The sequence below is a fragment of the Choloepus didactylus genome, unplaced genomic scaffold (assembly GCF_015220235.1).
Source record: "Choloepus didactylus isolate mChoDid1 unplaced genomic scaffold, mChoDid1.pri zz_scaffold_179_ctg1, whole genome shotgun sequence".
NCBI lineage: Eukaryota > Metazoa > Chordata > Mammalia > Pilosa > Megalonychidae > Choloepus > Choloepus didactylus.
In genome coordinates, this window is record NW_023637639.1 from 7083 (window position 1) to 23990 (window position 16908).

Here is a 16908-nt window from a genome sequence, read left to right on the forward strand (position 1 = left end):
GGTTCAGCCACTCTGGAAGTCAGTCTGGCAGTTCCTTAGAAAACTAGAGATAGAGCTACCATTCGATCCAGCGATTGCACTTCTCGGTATATACCCGGAAGATCGGAAAGCAGTGACACGAACAGATATCTGCACGCCAATGTTCATAGCAGCATTATTCACAATTGCCAAGAGATGGAAACAACCCAAATGTCCTTCAACAGATGAGTGGATAAATAAAATGTGGTATATACACACGATGGAATACTACGCGGCAGTAAGAAGGAACGATCTGGTGAAACATATGACAACATGGATGAACCTTGAAGACATAATGCTGAGCGAAATAAGCCAGGCACAAAAAGAGAAATATTATATGCTACCACTAATGTGAACTTTGAAAAATGTAAAACAAATGGTTTATAATGTAGAATGTAGGGGAACTAGCAGTAGAGAGCAATTAAGGAAGGAGGAACAATAATCCAAGAAGAACAGATAAGCTAACGTTCTGGGGATGCCCAGAAATGACTATGGTCTGTTAATTTCTGATGGATATAGTAGGAACAAGTTCACAGAAATGTTGCTATATTATGTAACTTTCTTGGGGTAAAGTAGGAACATGTTGGAAGTTAAGCAGTTATTTTAGGTTAGTTGTCTTTTTCTTACCCCCTTGTTATGGTCTCTTTGAAATGTTCTTTTATTGTATGTTTGTTTTCTTTTTAACTTTTTTTTTCATACAGTTGATTTAAAAAAGAAGGGAAGTTAAAAAAAAAAAAAAAAAGAAAAACAAGGAAAAAAAAAAAAGATGTAGTGCCCCCTTGAGGAGCCTGTGGAGAATGCAGGGGTATTGGCCTACCCCACGTCCATGGTTGCTAACATGACCACAGACATAGGGGACTGGTGGTTTGATGGGTTGAGCCCTCTACCATAAGTTTTACCCTTGGGAAGACGGTTGCTGCAAAGGAGAGGCTAGGCCTCCCTAGATTTGTGCCTAAGAGTCTCCTCCTGAATGCCTCTTTGTTGCTCAGATGTGGCCCTCTCTCTCTGGCTAAGCCAACTTGAAAGGTGAAATCACTGCCCTCCCCCCTACGTGGGATCAGACACCCAGGGGAGTGAATCTCCCTGGCAACGTGGAATATGACTCCCGGGGAGGAATGTAGACCCGGCATCGTGGGACGGAGAACATCTTCTTGACCAAAAGGGGGATGTGAAAGGAAATGAAATAAGCTTCAGTGGCAGAGAGATTCCTAAACGAGCCGAGAGATCACTCTGGTGGGCACTCTTACGCACACTTTAGACAACCCTTTTTAGGTTCTAAAGAATTGGGGTAGCTGGTGGTGGATACCTGAAACTATCAAACTACAACCCAGAACCCATGAATCTCGAAGACAGTTGTATAAAAATGTAGCTTATGAGGGGTGACAATGGGATTGGGAAAGCCATAAGGACCAAACTCCACTTTGTCTAGTTTATGGATGGATGTGTAGAAAAGTAGGGGAAGGAAACAAACAGACAAAGGTACCCAGTGTTCTTTTTTACTTCAATTGCTCTTTTTCACTCTAATTATTATTCTTGTTATTTTTGTGTGTGTGCTAATGAAGGTGTCAGGGATTGATTTAGGTGATGAATGTACAACTATGTAATGGTACTGTAAACAATCGAAAGTACGATTTGTTTTGTATGACTGCGTGGTATGTGAATATATCTCAATAAAATGATGATTAAAAAAAAAAAAAATAACAGGCGTCAATCAGCAATCCTGCCAGGTCTAACCAGACCTAACACTCCAAAACCAAACCTGGGATGTTTATTCTCTTAAACATACTTCATCAAAGGCCCCGCCACTAGAGCTTTAAACTGCTCGATACTTGGTACCCCTTTAGTCCGAAGAAATACAATTAACATAATTTTACTACACTGTATCCAAAGACCACAGGATGCTCACTCTGCATTTATGGTGTGGGGAAAGCCACGTACCCTACCGCGGCACAATTTAATTTCATTGAAGTAGCTTCTTCGAGTTTTCCTAAAACCCAAACTGAAGGCAACGCTTTTTGTTTTGCGCAAACTGGAGAACAAATGAATGCAAGAACGACTGGGGGGAGACAGGAAAACCCTACTGGGCTTGTTAAAGAAATGTAACAACTGAATCACTCAGCACACTAAGCGCCACGCCCCGGCGCGTGATCTCACTAAACCCCACCAGAAAGCACCACGCTCAGTACTTTGTACAGGGGAACACACCGACACTCTAAGACGGCATCAGAACCCACCACCCTAAATCCCCAAAGCCCCGCCTCAGCGGACCCAAATACTCCACTGCGCATGTCCCGAACCAGTGGCCAATAAGAGCCCGGCGCCTAGGAGTGGAGGCGGGGCTATGTTATCCTCCCAGAACCCAGAGGTTTCAAAGCACAGCAAGGAGGAGAATTCGGCCACCCACCAATCAGAGCCCACGACAGTCCCGGATCCGCTCTCACCACCCTTGAGCCAATTGCCTGCTCCGGTGTGGTGAGAGCTGGTTCGAATTTAAGGAAGCGAGGGCTGTTGGGTGAATGAGGTTAAGATGGCGGGTGTGAGAGAGGCCGAGTGTGCGGCCCGAAAGTGAGGTCCTCCCAAAGGCAGGTGGGAGTCGGGAGGACTTGGGAGGTCTTGGGACGAGCGGGATTGCGACATTCTCCTCTCGGTTAGGAGCTTGGGCCTATCCTGTCTATGGGTTGAGGCAGCCCTTAGTATTCCTCCCCCACAAATAAAACGGTATGTTACAAGATGGCCACCCCCTCCCCAGTGGTAGGATCCTGGGCGGACTGTTCCATTCTCACGCCCGTGTGGTCGCGGGGTTAAGGCAGACTGGCGAGTGGACACCCCTGGAGTCACACGGCACTGGGGTCCCCCACACTGGAGCATGGGACGCTCCTGTGATCATATCGACCGAGCATTCCTAGGGCCACGTAGATTGGGATACAGGGAGGGAGCTCCCATCCAGGGAGAGTTGGGGTGACTTTGAGAGTGTGGGCAATGTAGGGACTAGGAGGGGGATGGTCTGACTCTTGATCGCAGCGGTCCGAAATTAGCAGCCACAAATTTGAGCTGTTGGCTGGCACAGTGTTTTTCCTGTGCAGATGGGGGGAGTAGGGTGGGAAATATGTGGTGGGTGGGACCTCTGAAGTTGGCGGGGAGGGCTCCAGGAGCATCTCAGAGCCCTGGAGGAATCTGGCGGGGCCCCACAGAGTGGACCTCAGAATGGATTTTCAGCAGGGAAAAGTAAAGAAAGGGCCGTGGGAAGGGGTGGAGTGTTCTGGGTCTCTGACCATCCGGGAAAGAGGAGAAGGGTGGAGAGGGACTTGAGGGGGCGGGGCGTGAAAGCTAGGCTAAAGGGATGATAGTTCATTTATCTAGGTTGCCCAGCTGTTTCATTAAAAGAACAATAACAGTAGTGCATAATTATAATATGTCAAGCTCTGTCCCAATCACTTTCTATGAGTTATCTCGTTTAGACCTTACAACAACCCGAACTACCATTGTTATCTTTCCTTTATGAATGAGAGAACTGAGGCATTTGAGAGGTTGCCAGAAGTTACACAGCTGGTAAATGCTAGCAGCAGAACTAGGCTGTAAGGCTTAGTGGGGCTCTGACCACTGAACCCTTCTTATCTCTGCAGATGTCTCTGCTTTTCTGTGCACACCCTGTACTCACCCCACCCTCACCAGGACTAGAAATCAGCTGCTTTCCTGAGGGCCCCTAAAGAACCCATTTGTCCATAGTGAACAGTGTAGATCTTCTGTTATTTTTCTTATCCCTTTTCCCAGGGGATACCAGATTATAAGGATTACCAGTGAAGACAGGACTGGGATAGCCTTGTGGGGAGAGGGAGGTACATCACAGCATAGATATCTAGACTCTATAATTATTTACTTATTCAACAAATACTGATTTACCCTCTATGGAATGCAGGGTCCTGTGCTGGGTGGTGAGAATACTGCAATGAACAAGACAGATAAGAGTCCTGTTCCTGCCCGCCCTCTGGGTGAATTTTGGGAATTCCTGGGGGGGGCATCTTGTGTTTGTCACAATGATGGGGGATGCTTCTGGCACTGAGTGGGCAGGGACCTGCGAGACTGGAGGACAGCCCCACACCACCAAGACTTGCAACATCCATGCATGTCATTTCAGGATGATAAAGGAGACCTCCCAACATGCTTCTTATTAAAAAGGGGTCTGAGGCCTCTTCCACCCTGGGCTCAGAAGGGTGATGTGGCTGGGGCCTCACCAGCCTCACTATGTCTGCCATTTTCAATTTTCAGAGTTTGTGGACTGTAATCTTGTTGCTTATATGTACCTGTGCTTATATCTGATCCTTGGCACCCAGCCTCATGGACAGAAATAAAACTGGGTTGTTGGGCATATTTTGAACGTGTGCCAGAATTGGTGAACGAAAGAGTCCTTCTGTTGCAGTGTGCTGTATAGTGATGGCCTTCAGTATCTTGTTCATGCAATAGAGTGGAACAATGCCAGAATTTAATTGCCATCAGATTTCAAAATGAAAAAGGTCTTATACACAGAAAATAATGGAAAGAGTGGTTAACATTTTATCTCTGAACATTGACTGAGATAGATTTCCAGCTGCTGTTCTTTATTTTTATGTTATTGGACCAATGTTCTATATAAATAATTAAGATGTAACCAAACTATCAACCTCAGTACTGTCACTACAATATTATATTCTGCAAATGTCTTCTGTTTGTGTCAGATACCAGTTTTTAGTGAGGTATCTCTAAGGCACAGAGTAGAAAACAAAATTGGTAAATTACTCAAGTTCCTTACACTGTAATTTGGAAATGATAAATCTTTATAGAATGAAAAAAAAAAAGAACAGTAAACAATGGACTATAATTAATAGTACACTTATAAAAGTGTTCTTTCATGAATTATAAAAAATGCCCCACACTAATTCATGGTGGTAATACTAGGGTGGCATATGGGAATTCCGTATTTTATGCATGATTTTTCTGTAAATTCACAACTTCTCATAAAAAAAATTACAGTAGGAAACAGAAAAAAAAAGGGGGTCTGAGGGTTGGGAGCTGCTGTTCCCTTAGGTCAGGCCTGTCCCCAGGAAGCACCCCTTGTGGGGTACAGAGGGCCATTAGGGGTGGGAAGGTGAGGGGAGAAGGATGGCATGGCAGTGTCAATTTTGCCGTCCTGGCCTCTATTTTCATCTTGGAGGACAGCAGTTGGACCCTCTCCAGATCTAGAACTCCTCTATGGACTCCAAGTGGTGGTGACCAGCATGTGGAAGACAAACTGGGATGATAATACTGTGTCGATTATCTCAGGGCTTGAGGCGTGGACATGGGGATCATGTAGGCAATATTCTCTCCAAAGAAAGCAAACTAAGCACAAGATATAAACAGGAAATGATTCTCGATCTGGTGCCCTCTGTGGGGTTGGCAGGGATAGATGATGGGGGAGCAACTGGTGGGTGTAAATTATTGGGCTTAGCCTGGTTCTTGGGGGTTTGTGGGTGTTCATGATATAAGAAGTGAATTAGAATCTCTGCTTCCAGCTGTGGTGGACTGACTTGTATTAGACCAACTCTCTTGGTGATAGCAATCAGAAAAGCTGGCTTAAGGTTCGTCTGTTTTTTAACCTACTTGAAAGCCTGGGAAAACAAATTATCTTTGAGGTCATCACCTCACAAAATGCTATCCAGTGCCGAAAAGCACTGTTGATGGGGACACATAAACCAGCTCCAATTTATTAATGCAGGTCGACAAAGTAACTCAGTACTATATTATATAATACAAAAAATGATATTAAATTCAATAAGTCACTGTATTCCAGAGTGGGGAAACTTATTCTACTAGGGACCCAAATAACAGAATCTGCTTTAGTTTTTTGTTTTGTTTTGTTTTGTTTTGTTTTTTTAGAGAAAAAGATTTAGAGAAAAGTTTAAAACTGTCTGCTACTTAGAAATAACTGAAAACATACAACTTTCAAGATTAATAAACAACTTTTAAATGTTAAATTAAAAAAAGAGCTAACATAGAAGAGGTTTAGGTTCCCCTGATGTAGAGCTACAGGGGACACATCTGGGGGCAGAAAAGGGATTAGGAAGGAGGAGAATGAAACACATAGAGAAGGAGCAGAAGACTTTTATCTTGGCCGCCATATGGCACCTAACAGCTTAGGAACCATTGGCCTCTGCTCTGCTGCCCACAAGCTGTGTGTCCTTAGGCAAGTTACCTAAGCTTCTCTGGGTCTCAGCTTCTCTGTCAGTAAAATGGGGGTAACAGTAGTGCTTCCCTCATGGGGTTGCCCATGGATGTTAAATGAATTGATAAATGTAAGGCCCTCGGAAAAAAATCTCAGCAAACACTAAGTAAAATTAGACATTATTATTAATCCTTCATTCCTTCAGTAAATATTTATTGAGCATCTAGTTTGTGTCTGATACTGGAGCTATGCTTGGCATGCTATGAGTTTTCAATAACTAGTATTAAAATGAATGAATGCAATGGCCTTTTCAGGACAAGGTGGGGGCTTACACTAATGAATAAGTTGGAAGGTGCTCCAGGCCCAGAGGTCTGAAATAGTTTGGTGTGTTTGGGGCATCAACAGTTGGGTTGTGCAGGGGGAGGCAGGTTGGAATTGCCATACCAGAAAGGGCTTTGAACCTAGACTTAGAGAAGCTTTGAACCTGTGGGAATGGGGAGCCACAGAAGTTTCCAGGCAAGACTGTGGGCCCCATTCTGAGATGTACTATTTCCTTGTAGGTACCCAGGAATGTCCCTCACACCCTAGATCTGACTAGCTCCCCCAAACCGCTTGAGAGCTTCATGTCCCAAAACAGCCTACCTCATGAGCAGGGAAAGTGAAGTCCAGGGAGGAGTGGGGACTGATCTAGCATTCACTTGGATCAAGTTAGAAAATGTTAAACATAGAATTACCATATGACCTGGCAATTCCACTCTTAGGTATATACCCCCAGAGAGTTGAAAGCAGGGATTCATCAGGTAAAGTTAGACAAATGCAAACCCGACAAGTTACCGACTCCCCTCCTGGAGTAAATGTAGGCCTGGGAGCTAAGCATGCTTATGTGGCCTGGGAGATGTATGCAGGAGCATCCACAGCAGCATTTCTCCCAACAGCAAAAACCAGAGACAGCCCAGATGTCTGTTAACAGGAGAATATGAACAAACAAATCATACATTCACACAATGGAATACTATACAGCTGTGAAAAGGAACAACCACTGCCACAGGCAAATACTAGTCTTGGTAACCTGCATGAGAGAGAGGGTGCAGAGCGTGGTAAGAGTGTGGACTCACAATTTGTTCAAACACCACAACTGCATGGAACTTTGAATAGGAAGTGAGATACAGTAGGTTAGTATAGGCTGGAGTGAAATAGTGACACATCCCAGAGTAATTTGGGCAGATAATAAAAAATATATTTACAGCCTCCCCCTCCCCAGCCCCGAGGATCTGGGGGAAGGTGTGGATGTGTTGGACATCCTCACCTGGACTGGTGTTGATGTTGTCACAAACATTGGGACTGGTGGTTTGATGTGCTGAGCCCTCGAGCATGGGACTTGCCCTTATGAAGCTCGTTACCGCAAAGGAGAGTCTAAACTTGCATGTAGTTGTGCCTAAGAGTCTCCCCCTGAGTACCTCTTTGTTGCTCAGATGTGGCCCTCTCTCTCTCTAACTGAGCCATCTCGACAGGTGAACTCGCTGCCCTCCCCTCTACGTGGGACCCGACTCCCAGGGTTGTAAATCTCCCTGGCAATGCAGAATATGACTCCCGGGGATGAATGTGGACCCGGCATCGTGGGACTGAGAGTATCTTCTTGACCAAAAGGGGGATGCAAAATGAGACGAAATAGTTTCAGTGGCTGAGAGATTTCAAATGGAGTCGAGAGGTCACTCTGGTGGACATTCTTATGCACTATATAGATAACACCTCTTAGGTTTTAATGTATTGGAATAGCTAGAAGTAAATACCTGAAACTACCAACCAACCCAGCAGTCTGGACTCCTGAAGACAATTATATAATAATGTAGATTACAAGGGGTGACAGTGTGATTGTGAAGACCTTGTGGATCACACCCCCTTTATCTAGTGTATGGATGAGTAGAAAAATGGGGATAAAAACTAAAGGACAAATGGGGTAGGATGGGGGGATGATTTGGGTGTTCTTTTTTCACTTTTATTTTTTATTCTTGTTCTGGTTCTTTCTGATGTAAGGAAAATGTTCAGAGATAGATTGTGGTGATGAACGCATAACTATGTTATCATACTGTGGACAGTGGATTGTATACCATGGATGATTGTATGGTGTGCGAATGTATTTTAATAAAACTGAATTTAATTAAAAAAAAAAAAAGAGTGTGGACTCAGTCCAGTCTGCCTGGCTTGCAATCTGGGTTCTACCACTTGCTTTCTGGGAGAGAGGGGGGAAATCATTCACTCGTGCTCTGCCTCAGTTTCCTCATCTGTAAAACAGGGAGATGGTAATAGTGTGTATTCCGCAGGCTATTTTTTTTTCTTTTTTTTTTTTAATCTTCATTTTATTGAGATATATTCACATACCACGCAGTCATACAAAACAAATCGTACTTTCGATTGTTTACAGTACCATTACATAGTGGTACATTCATCACTCAAATCAATCCCTGGCACCTTCATTAGCACACACACAAAAATAACAAGAATAATAATTAGAGTGAAAAAGAGCAATTGAAGTAAAAAAGAACACTGGGTACCTTTGTCTGTTTGTTTCCTTCCCCTATTTTTCTACTCATCCATCCATAAACTAGACAAAGTGGAGTGTGGTCCTTATGGCTTTCCCAATCCCATTGTCACCCCTCATAAGCTACATTTTTATACAACTGTCTTCGAGATTCATGGGTTCTGGGTTGTAGTTTGATAGTTTCAGGTATCCACCACCAGCTACCCCAATTCTTTAGAACCTAAAAAGGGTTGTCTAAAGTGTGCATAAGAGTGCCCACCAGAGTGACCTCTCGGCTCCTTTTGGAATCTCTCTGCCACTGAAGCTTATTTCATTTCCTTTCACATCCCCCTTTTGGTCAAGAAGATGTTCTCCGTCCCACGATGCCAGGTCTACATTCCTCCCCGGGAGTCGTATTCCACGTTGCCAGGGAGATTCACTCCCCTGGGTGTCCCGCAGGCTATTTTTAATGTGTCAATATTTGAAAGGGTTCAGAACACTGCCTGGCACACATCAAGTGCTACATGAGGGTTTGTTAGATAAAAACAGAATGTTAGGTGGAGAAAAGCAAGTCTCCGATGGCATATATGTTTAAAAAGTTCAAACACAATAAAAACTAAATAATATATTGTTTAGGCATTCGTGTATGTTATAAAATTCCTTTCTCAGGAAAAGGGGATGATAAGCAGAAAGTAATTTGGGAGCTGTGGGGAGGCAAGTGTAGGGGATGGGGAGTGAGCCAGGGGGGTATACGTTGTTGGCAATGTCAACGCTGTGTAATAAAAGGGAAAAGTTTTAATGTGATAGCCCTTCAAGTCTAGGGGCCTTTAACCTTGGCCCCAGGCTAACTGGATGAGTTTGGTGAGAAAGGCAGCCACCCAGCCCCATGATTGCTCCCCGCCCCAGTGAGCCCTGCAGAGGTGATGTAGATGGTGTAACTCTCGCTGGCAGGAGCATGCTAGTGAGGGCCATCCTGGCGACCCCAGCCAATCAGAGGGAGGAGGGTCTGAGCCAGTTAGAGGGAGATGGGCCCTAGACAGTCAGAAAGGAGGAGGACCAGAACTGGTCAAAGTAAGATGGTTCTAACCAGTCAAATGGAGAAGAACGTGAACTAATCATGGGAGGAGGACCCCAGCCAGTATGAGAGACGAGGGCCCAAGCCTATCCTAGCGAGGAGGAAGAGGCCAGGCCCACTGAGGGGCCCCTGGAGGACTTGTTTCCCTTGTGGTTTTTTGTACTTCCTGTTCCCTTGCTCACTGCGGAAGTTCCTCTTCTTACCCTGCACCCAGAGCCTAGCTGGAGAGGAGAAGGGCAAGAAGCACCATGAGTGGGGGCCCTGTGGGAGGCAGACCCGGGAGCCGTGGAGGGCCAGGGGTTCAGCAGAACATACCCTCCACTCTCCTCCAGGACCATGAGAACCAGCGACTCTTCGAGATGCTGGGACGGAAATGCTGGGTGAGCTGGGAATCTCCTGGCCTTCCCTGTCTCCCTTTCCTCCTCTTCCTCATCCTCCTCTTCCCTCCTCATCTTCTTCTCTTTCCCCTCTCCTCCTTTTCTTCTCATCTTCCCCATCCATTCCCTCCTTTCCCTCCTCATCATCTCACCCTCCTAGAAATCACTTACCACTGTTCACCAATCCCAGGAAGATCTTAAGGTCTACTCTGGCGGCAGCTCTTCCTTTGGGTCCAGGACAGCCAGAGGAAAGGAAAGACTAGGTCTGGCTCCCAGACCTTCTGGCTGCCCCTGACCAGACTCCACTGACCCCTGCTTTCCTCCTCCAGACGCTGGCCACTGCAGTCGTTCAGCTGTACCTGGCACGGCCTCCTGGAGCTGAGCACTGGACTAAGGAACATTGTGGGGCTGTGTGCTTCGTGAAGGATAACCCCCAGAAGTCCTACTTCATCCGCCTTTATGGCCTCCAGGTGACCCCTGCCCCTCATTGGACATGCAAACCACTTCTCATCCTGCAAACCCAGATCTGTATCCATAGCCCTGAACCCTCAGACAAGATCCCAAAACCTTGATCCCCAGAACCTCAACTCTGATATTGAGCTGGAAATCTCCAAATCAGATCCTGGGGTCCCAAATCTGGACACCATGCTCCCTGCCCAGATAACAAAGGCATGTCACCGAGGTTGAGCCTCAGAACCAGTGTGTCCCCCACCCTGCACCTCTCCAGGCTGGCCGGCTACTCTGGGAACAAGAACTATACTCACAGCTGGTCTACTTCACTCCCACCCCCTACTTCCACACCTTTGCTGGAGATGTGAGTGACCAACTAACCCCTGGGTCTAAGTTGGGGTGTGGGGAGGAGATGGGGAAAGGTATGGGGGACCTGGAAGGCTGCTGACCCCAAGGCATGTGCAGGACTGCCAGGCAGGGCTGAACTTTGCAGACGAGGGGGAGGCCCAGGCCTTCCGGGCCCTGGTGCAGGAGAAGATACAAAAAAGGAATCAAAGGCAAAGTGGAGGTGAGGAGGCGAGGAGGCATGGGGGAGGAAAGGAGTTTGGGCAGAGATGAGTGTGAGGGTAGGAAGCTAGAAAAGCCCCTCCCATGGTTCTGGTTCCCAGTTCATCTGTCTCTCCACAGACAGGCGCCAGCTTCCCCCACCACCAGCGCCAGCCAATGAGGGTGAGTCCACTAGTTCAAGTAGGGGTAATAAGGGGCTAGCTCAGGAACCTATGGCAGGGTTGTGATAGCTCTCTATCCATTCCATCTTCCCAGAGAGAAGAGGGGGACTCCCACCCCTGCCCCCACACCCAGGTGGAGACCTAGGGGGTGAGTCCTGATTCTTCCGTGTCTCTGGGTGTATGGGTGAGTGGGTGGATGGATGGGTAGATGGATGGATAGATTGGTGAGTGAGTGGGTAGATGGATGAATGAATGGATGGATGGATAAGTGAGTGGATAGATGGGTAGATGGATGGGTAGGTGGATGGATGGGTGGGTGGATGGATAGGTGGATAAATGAGAGGATGAATAAATGGATGGATGAGCAGGTACATGAATGTGTGGGTGAATGGGAGGATGGATGGATGGGTAGATGAGAGGATAGATGAGTGGATGGAGGTATGAGTGGACAGAGGGATGGGTGAGTGAATGGATAGGTGGATGGAGTGGTGGATAGATGGTTGAGTGGGGGAATGAATTGATGGTAGGATGAAAGTAGAAGTATAGATGTATAGGTGGGCATGTAGATGTATAGATGAATGGGTAAGTGGATACACAGGTGAATGGATGGATGGGTGATTGAGTGAATTTGTGCATGAGTGAATGAATGAATAAATGACAAAATTTAGGTCAGTGAAGGAGGCAATGATTGAGTGAGTGAACTAATAATTAAAGTAATTAATTAGTCAACAAATCAGTGAATGAATGAGCCAGTAATTAAGTGATGATTATGAGTAAATAAATAAATGAATGAATCAGTGAATGTATGAATGGTTTTTGAGATCCACCCACTTTTCCATAGACCTTCCTTTGTCCCCTCACCTACTTTCCCCATGACCATCAAACACACACAGATTTCCCTTATAGTCTTCCCTCCACTTGCCCCTATACTTTGGTTGATAGGTGAGTGGGTCAATGGTCCAGTCGCCCTATTTTGCCCACAGGCCCACCAGCCGGCCCACTGTCCCTGGCGACAGTGGACATCCAGAACCCGGACATCACCAGTTCACGATACCGTGTGCTCCCGGCACCTGGGCCTGGCCCAGCTGACAAGAAACGGTCGGGAAAGAAGAAGATCAGCAAGGCTGATATTGGTGCACCCAGTGGATTCAAGTGAGTACCTTCCCCTAGCAGGCCCACAGATTCCTGGGTGGGCAGATGAACAGGTGGACAGGAGGACAGCTGAGTGGATGGATGAGTGGATGGAAGAATGGGCAGATAGGTGAGTGGGTGGATGGGGTGGGTGGGTAGATGGGTGGGTAGATGAGTGATAAATGATTAGGTGCAAGGCTAGGACTATGGAGTTGCAAGTGGGGCAAAATTTAAGGAGAGAGTCAGTCTCAGGGTCATGCAAGTGTAATTCATGACTCTGAGAGTGAGTGCCTCCTTAAATTTTACACCCTAGGTACCTTGCTTGCCTCACCCTAGTCTCACCTTGGTTGGGCTGGTGGGTGGGTAAGTAGAAGAATGGATGGGTGGATGAGGTAGGCAGTAGATGAGGTGGATGAGGTGGATGGTAGAGGAGGTGGGTGAGTGGGCAGGTGGGTAGTTGGGTGAGTGGAGGGTAGGTGGATGGACAGATGGATGAATGGAGTGTGGATTGGAGGATGAATGGATGGGTTGTTGGATGGATGGGTGGATGGGGTAGATGGAAAGTGGATAAGGGATAGATATTTGGGTAAATGGATAGGTATGTTGACAAATGGATATGTAGGCTGATTGGCTGACAGATACAATGGATGGGGATGGATGGGTGGACAGATGTGTGAGGAATGGACAGTTCAATGGATAAGTGAACTGAGAGGTGTGCGGTTAGATGGGTTGACAAATTAGTGGGTAGATGGAAAGGTGGACGCATGGTTAAATGGATGGGTAGGTGGACAGATGAGTGAATGGGCAAGTGTGAGGACATAAGGTGGACAAATAAACAGACATTGTGTGGGCAGATGGGTAGATAGATGTATGGATAGATCAGTGGTCTGAAAGGTGAATGGATAGGTGGACAAATAGACAGGTGGATGGATGGGTGGAAAGAGGGACAGGTGGACAGATGGGCACCACAGACTGTGAACCCCTTCTAATTCCATAACTCCTGCTCTCACTCGTTCACTCATTACTTGTTCATTAATTCTGGCTTCCTAGTGTCCCTTTGGGCAGGAGAGGGTGAGAGGGCTTCACTAGGAAGGGTGGGAAGGAAGAGCAGTGAGGCTTCACTGGGATCTCCTTACTTCCCTCAGACATGTCAGCCACGTGGGGTGGGACCCCCAGAATGGATTTGACGTGAGTAACTCCAAAGTTCCCTGGACCCCACCCAACTCCTACCCTTCCACAAACCACTGCTCTAGGCCCTACCCCCAAGCCCTACCCTTTCCCACACTCTTATGAGGTCTCCCTCTGAGGTAGACCCATTGATAGTCTGTGCTCCTTCCCTCCTCATCTTATTCCCCCACCCCTGCCCCTGGCCTCTTTCCTCCCTGGCAGGTGAACAACCTGGACCCGGATCTCCGGAGCCTGTTCTCCAGGGCGGGAATCAGTGAGGCCCAGCTCACTGACGCTGAGACCTCCAAACTCATCTACGATTTCATTGAAGACCAGGGCGGGTTGGAGGCTGTGAGGCAGGAGATGAGGCGCCAGGGTGAGCTCCCCCACCTCCTATATACCCTCTTCTTCTCCAGCCCTGGCAGCTGGTACTTGAGAGATACACTGAAGTCACTTAGTCCTCATGGAAACCACTGTACTGCTTGAATTGGGAGTTGGTCAGTTGGGGTACCCATTTTACAAATGAGCAAAACGGAAGCTCCGAGAAAAGAACTATAATAATAGCAGCTATGTATTGTTCTCTCCCCACAGAGCCACTTCCACCGCCCCCACCCCCATCGCGAGGAGGGAACCAGCCCCCCCGGCCCCATGCTGTGGGGGGTAACAAGGGTCGTTCTGGTCCGCTACCTCCTGTTCCTATGGGGGGTACTCTGCCCCCACCAACACCCCGGGGACCCCCACCCCCAGGCCGAGGGGGCCCTCCGCCACCACCCCCTCCGGCTACTGGACGTTCTGGACCACCACCGCCTCCGCCCCCCGGAGCTGGGGGGCCGCCGCCGCCACCACCGCCACCACCGCCGCCACCCAGCTCTGGGAATGGGCCAGCCGCTCCCCCACTTCCTCCTGCTCTGGGGTCTGGGGGGGGCCTGGCCCCTGGTGGGGGTCGGGGGGCACTTTTGGATCAAATCCGTCAGGGAATTCAGCTGAACAAGGTGAGTACCATCAGGATGGAGGATTGGAAGTCTGGGGCTCTGGGGTGGGCTTGGCAAGTTGGGAGGCATGGGGCAGAGACTGATGGGGGGGGTCCCAGGCTTTTGGATTCTGGGGTTCACTGACAGGGTTCAGAGTGGGGATGAGGGAGAGTGGGCTTGGGGCCTTGAAGAGGACTTGCATGTGGGGAAGGAGAAATAATGAAGCCCCTGAGCCCTATTGTGTTGTGTTCCTGCCTGCTGCAGACCCCTGGGGCCCCAGAGAGCTCAGCGCTGCAGCCGCCACGGCAGAGCTCAGAGGGGCTGGTGGGGGCCCTGATGCATGTGATGCAGAAGAGAAGCAAAGCCATCCACTCCTCGGGTGAGAGCCCTGCCCTCCCACGCGGGCCTGTGGGCGGCCCTCCTCAGGCCTCTCCTGAGCCTCTCTTGGCAGCACTGAGAGCCTGATCCCCAGGGCTAGTGTTGGCCTAAAAACCACGCCACCACCAATGTTAACATTAGCCCCACAAGTTGGTGGTGTTAACAGGAATCTCATTATTTGACAGTGTTAACATTAACTCATTATATGATGATAGTATACACGAATTCTAGCTTTGATAACAATATTAACATTAATGCCAACCCCATGTGATGATAAGATGGTAAAGAACCCCATCTTTGACAATAATGTTAGCCTTAACATGTTAAAATATTAACATTAACCCCAATATATGACGATAATATTAACCTCAACCCAAGCCCATAAGATTACCGTGAATCCATTATGTGACAATATTATAATGAGCCTCATGTTCTGACATCATCGACCCCATTGTGAATCAACAATATTAACATTAACCCACTAGGAGATTTTTAATATTATAACTTATCCCACCTTTGAGGATAATATTCAAATTCACCCCATTAAGTGACAAAGCAGTTAATGTTAACCCTTTATATGACAATAGCATCCCAACTAACCCCATTTTCGACAATACCATTAACTTCAACTGCAACTAGAATCCAGAGCCCACTTATAATCCCTGTCTGGTCCCAAATGGAAACCCTAACTCTCACTCCTCTGACGAGGCCCCTTCCTCCTCCGACTGCAGGGTCTCAGATCTGATTTCCTAACGGGATACCCCAGTCTGCTAGGGCCAGGAGTCCTGACCTCTCAGGCTCTAGGACCACCCCCCCACCCCCACCCCCAGCCAAGGCCTTTGAACCCTCCGGCCTGTCCTGAGTCCCCACCCTACATCTTTCTCTTTGCCTCCAGACGAAGGGGAGGACCAGGCCGGTGACGAGGATGACGACGATGAATGGGACGACTGAGTCACTGGCTCCCTGCCCCCAGCCCTCCTCCACCTCCCTGCCCCCAGCCCTCCTCCGCACAGACCTGCTTTACCAGCCCTCCACTCGCACCTGCTCGCTTCCCTGTTCCCCTGGCAACCAGTGCTCGCAGCACTGTGCTCTTTGCTTCCAGGCTCTCAAACCCTGTTTCTTCTTCGCCAAATCCCTCCAAATGCTATTATCCCTGAATGACACCCCCCCACACACACACACAATTGCTCCAGCAATAGTTGGGGCCCTTTTTGGATGAAACGAATCAATCCTCCTCGCTCAGGATTTTAAAACAAAAATAAATGGACCTTTTGTCTCTCTCAATCTCGGTTTGCTTATATTCTAAGTGCGGGAGTTTGGGGTTCTTTTTCCCCAAGTTTCCTTTTATTCATTTATTTATTTAGCTTTACATGTATTCACTCATTCATTCATTCACTCAGTCACTCACACAGTCATTTGACTTCCTTTGTTTCCTTCTTTCCTTTCTTTCTACAAAAATTCATTGTCTGGGGATATAGCACTGGAAAAAATAGACAAAAATTTCTGTCCTATTGGGGCTGACATTCTAGGGGATGAAACAGACGAGAAAGAAGGAATCAGATAGAAACAGAAGATAGTTATAGATCATGATAAGTGCTATGAAGTACTGAGACAGAGATAAAGTGGTTGTTCCATTCACAGGGAAGGTCACTTGGGGGAGGTGACAGTTATGCTGGACCTAAAGGATGAGACGACTCAGCTGGGTGAAAATTTGGGGGAAAGATATTCCAGGCAAAGAGGAGAGCAGCCATGGCCCAGGCCCTGAGGTGGGAAAAAGCTTGGATTGTTCTAGAATTTACAGAAGGCTCAGTGTGGTGGATGAACAGGAGACTCATTTATTCATTCACTCATTTAACAATTTTTTAAAGCATTCAATCAACACAATACTAACTCAAGAAAGCACTTGATGACCAGCCA

The 16908-nt window shown here is 47.5% G+C and overlaps 1 protein-coding gene and 1 pseudogene across 1 annotated transcript; both read left to right on the top strand.

The window, feature by feature from the left end:
• The first annotated feature begins 3395 nt into the window (after positions 1–3395).
• Positions 3396–4479, top strand: LOC119526003 (annotated as a pseudogene).
• A 5503-nt stretch (positions 4480–9982) lies between these two features.
• Positions 9983–16275, top strand: WAS (WASP actin nucleation promoting factor). Its single transcript, XM_037824784.1, has 12 exons — positions 9983–10169; positions 10496–10636; positions 10894–10980; positions 11082–11184; positions 11304–11345; positions 11439–11492; positions 12328–12496; positions 13621–13663; positions 13865–14018; positions 14234–14634; positions 14878–14992; positions 15887–16275. The coding sequence occupies exons 1-12, from the start codon at positions 10038–10040 to the stop codon at positions 15940–15942; spliced, it is 1497 nt and encodes a 498-aa protein (XP_037680712.1). The 5' UTR covers positions 9983–10037; the 3' UTR covers positions 15943–16275.
• The last annotated feature ends 633 nt before the right edge of the window (positions 16276–16908 follow it).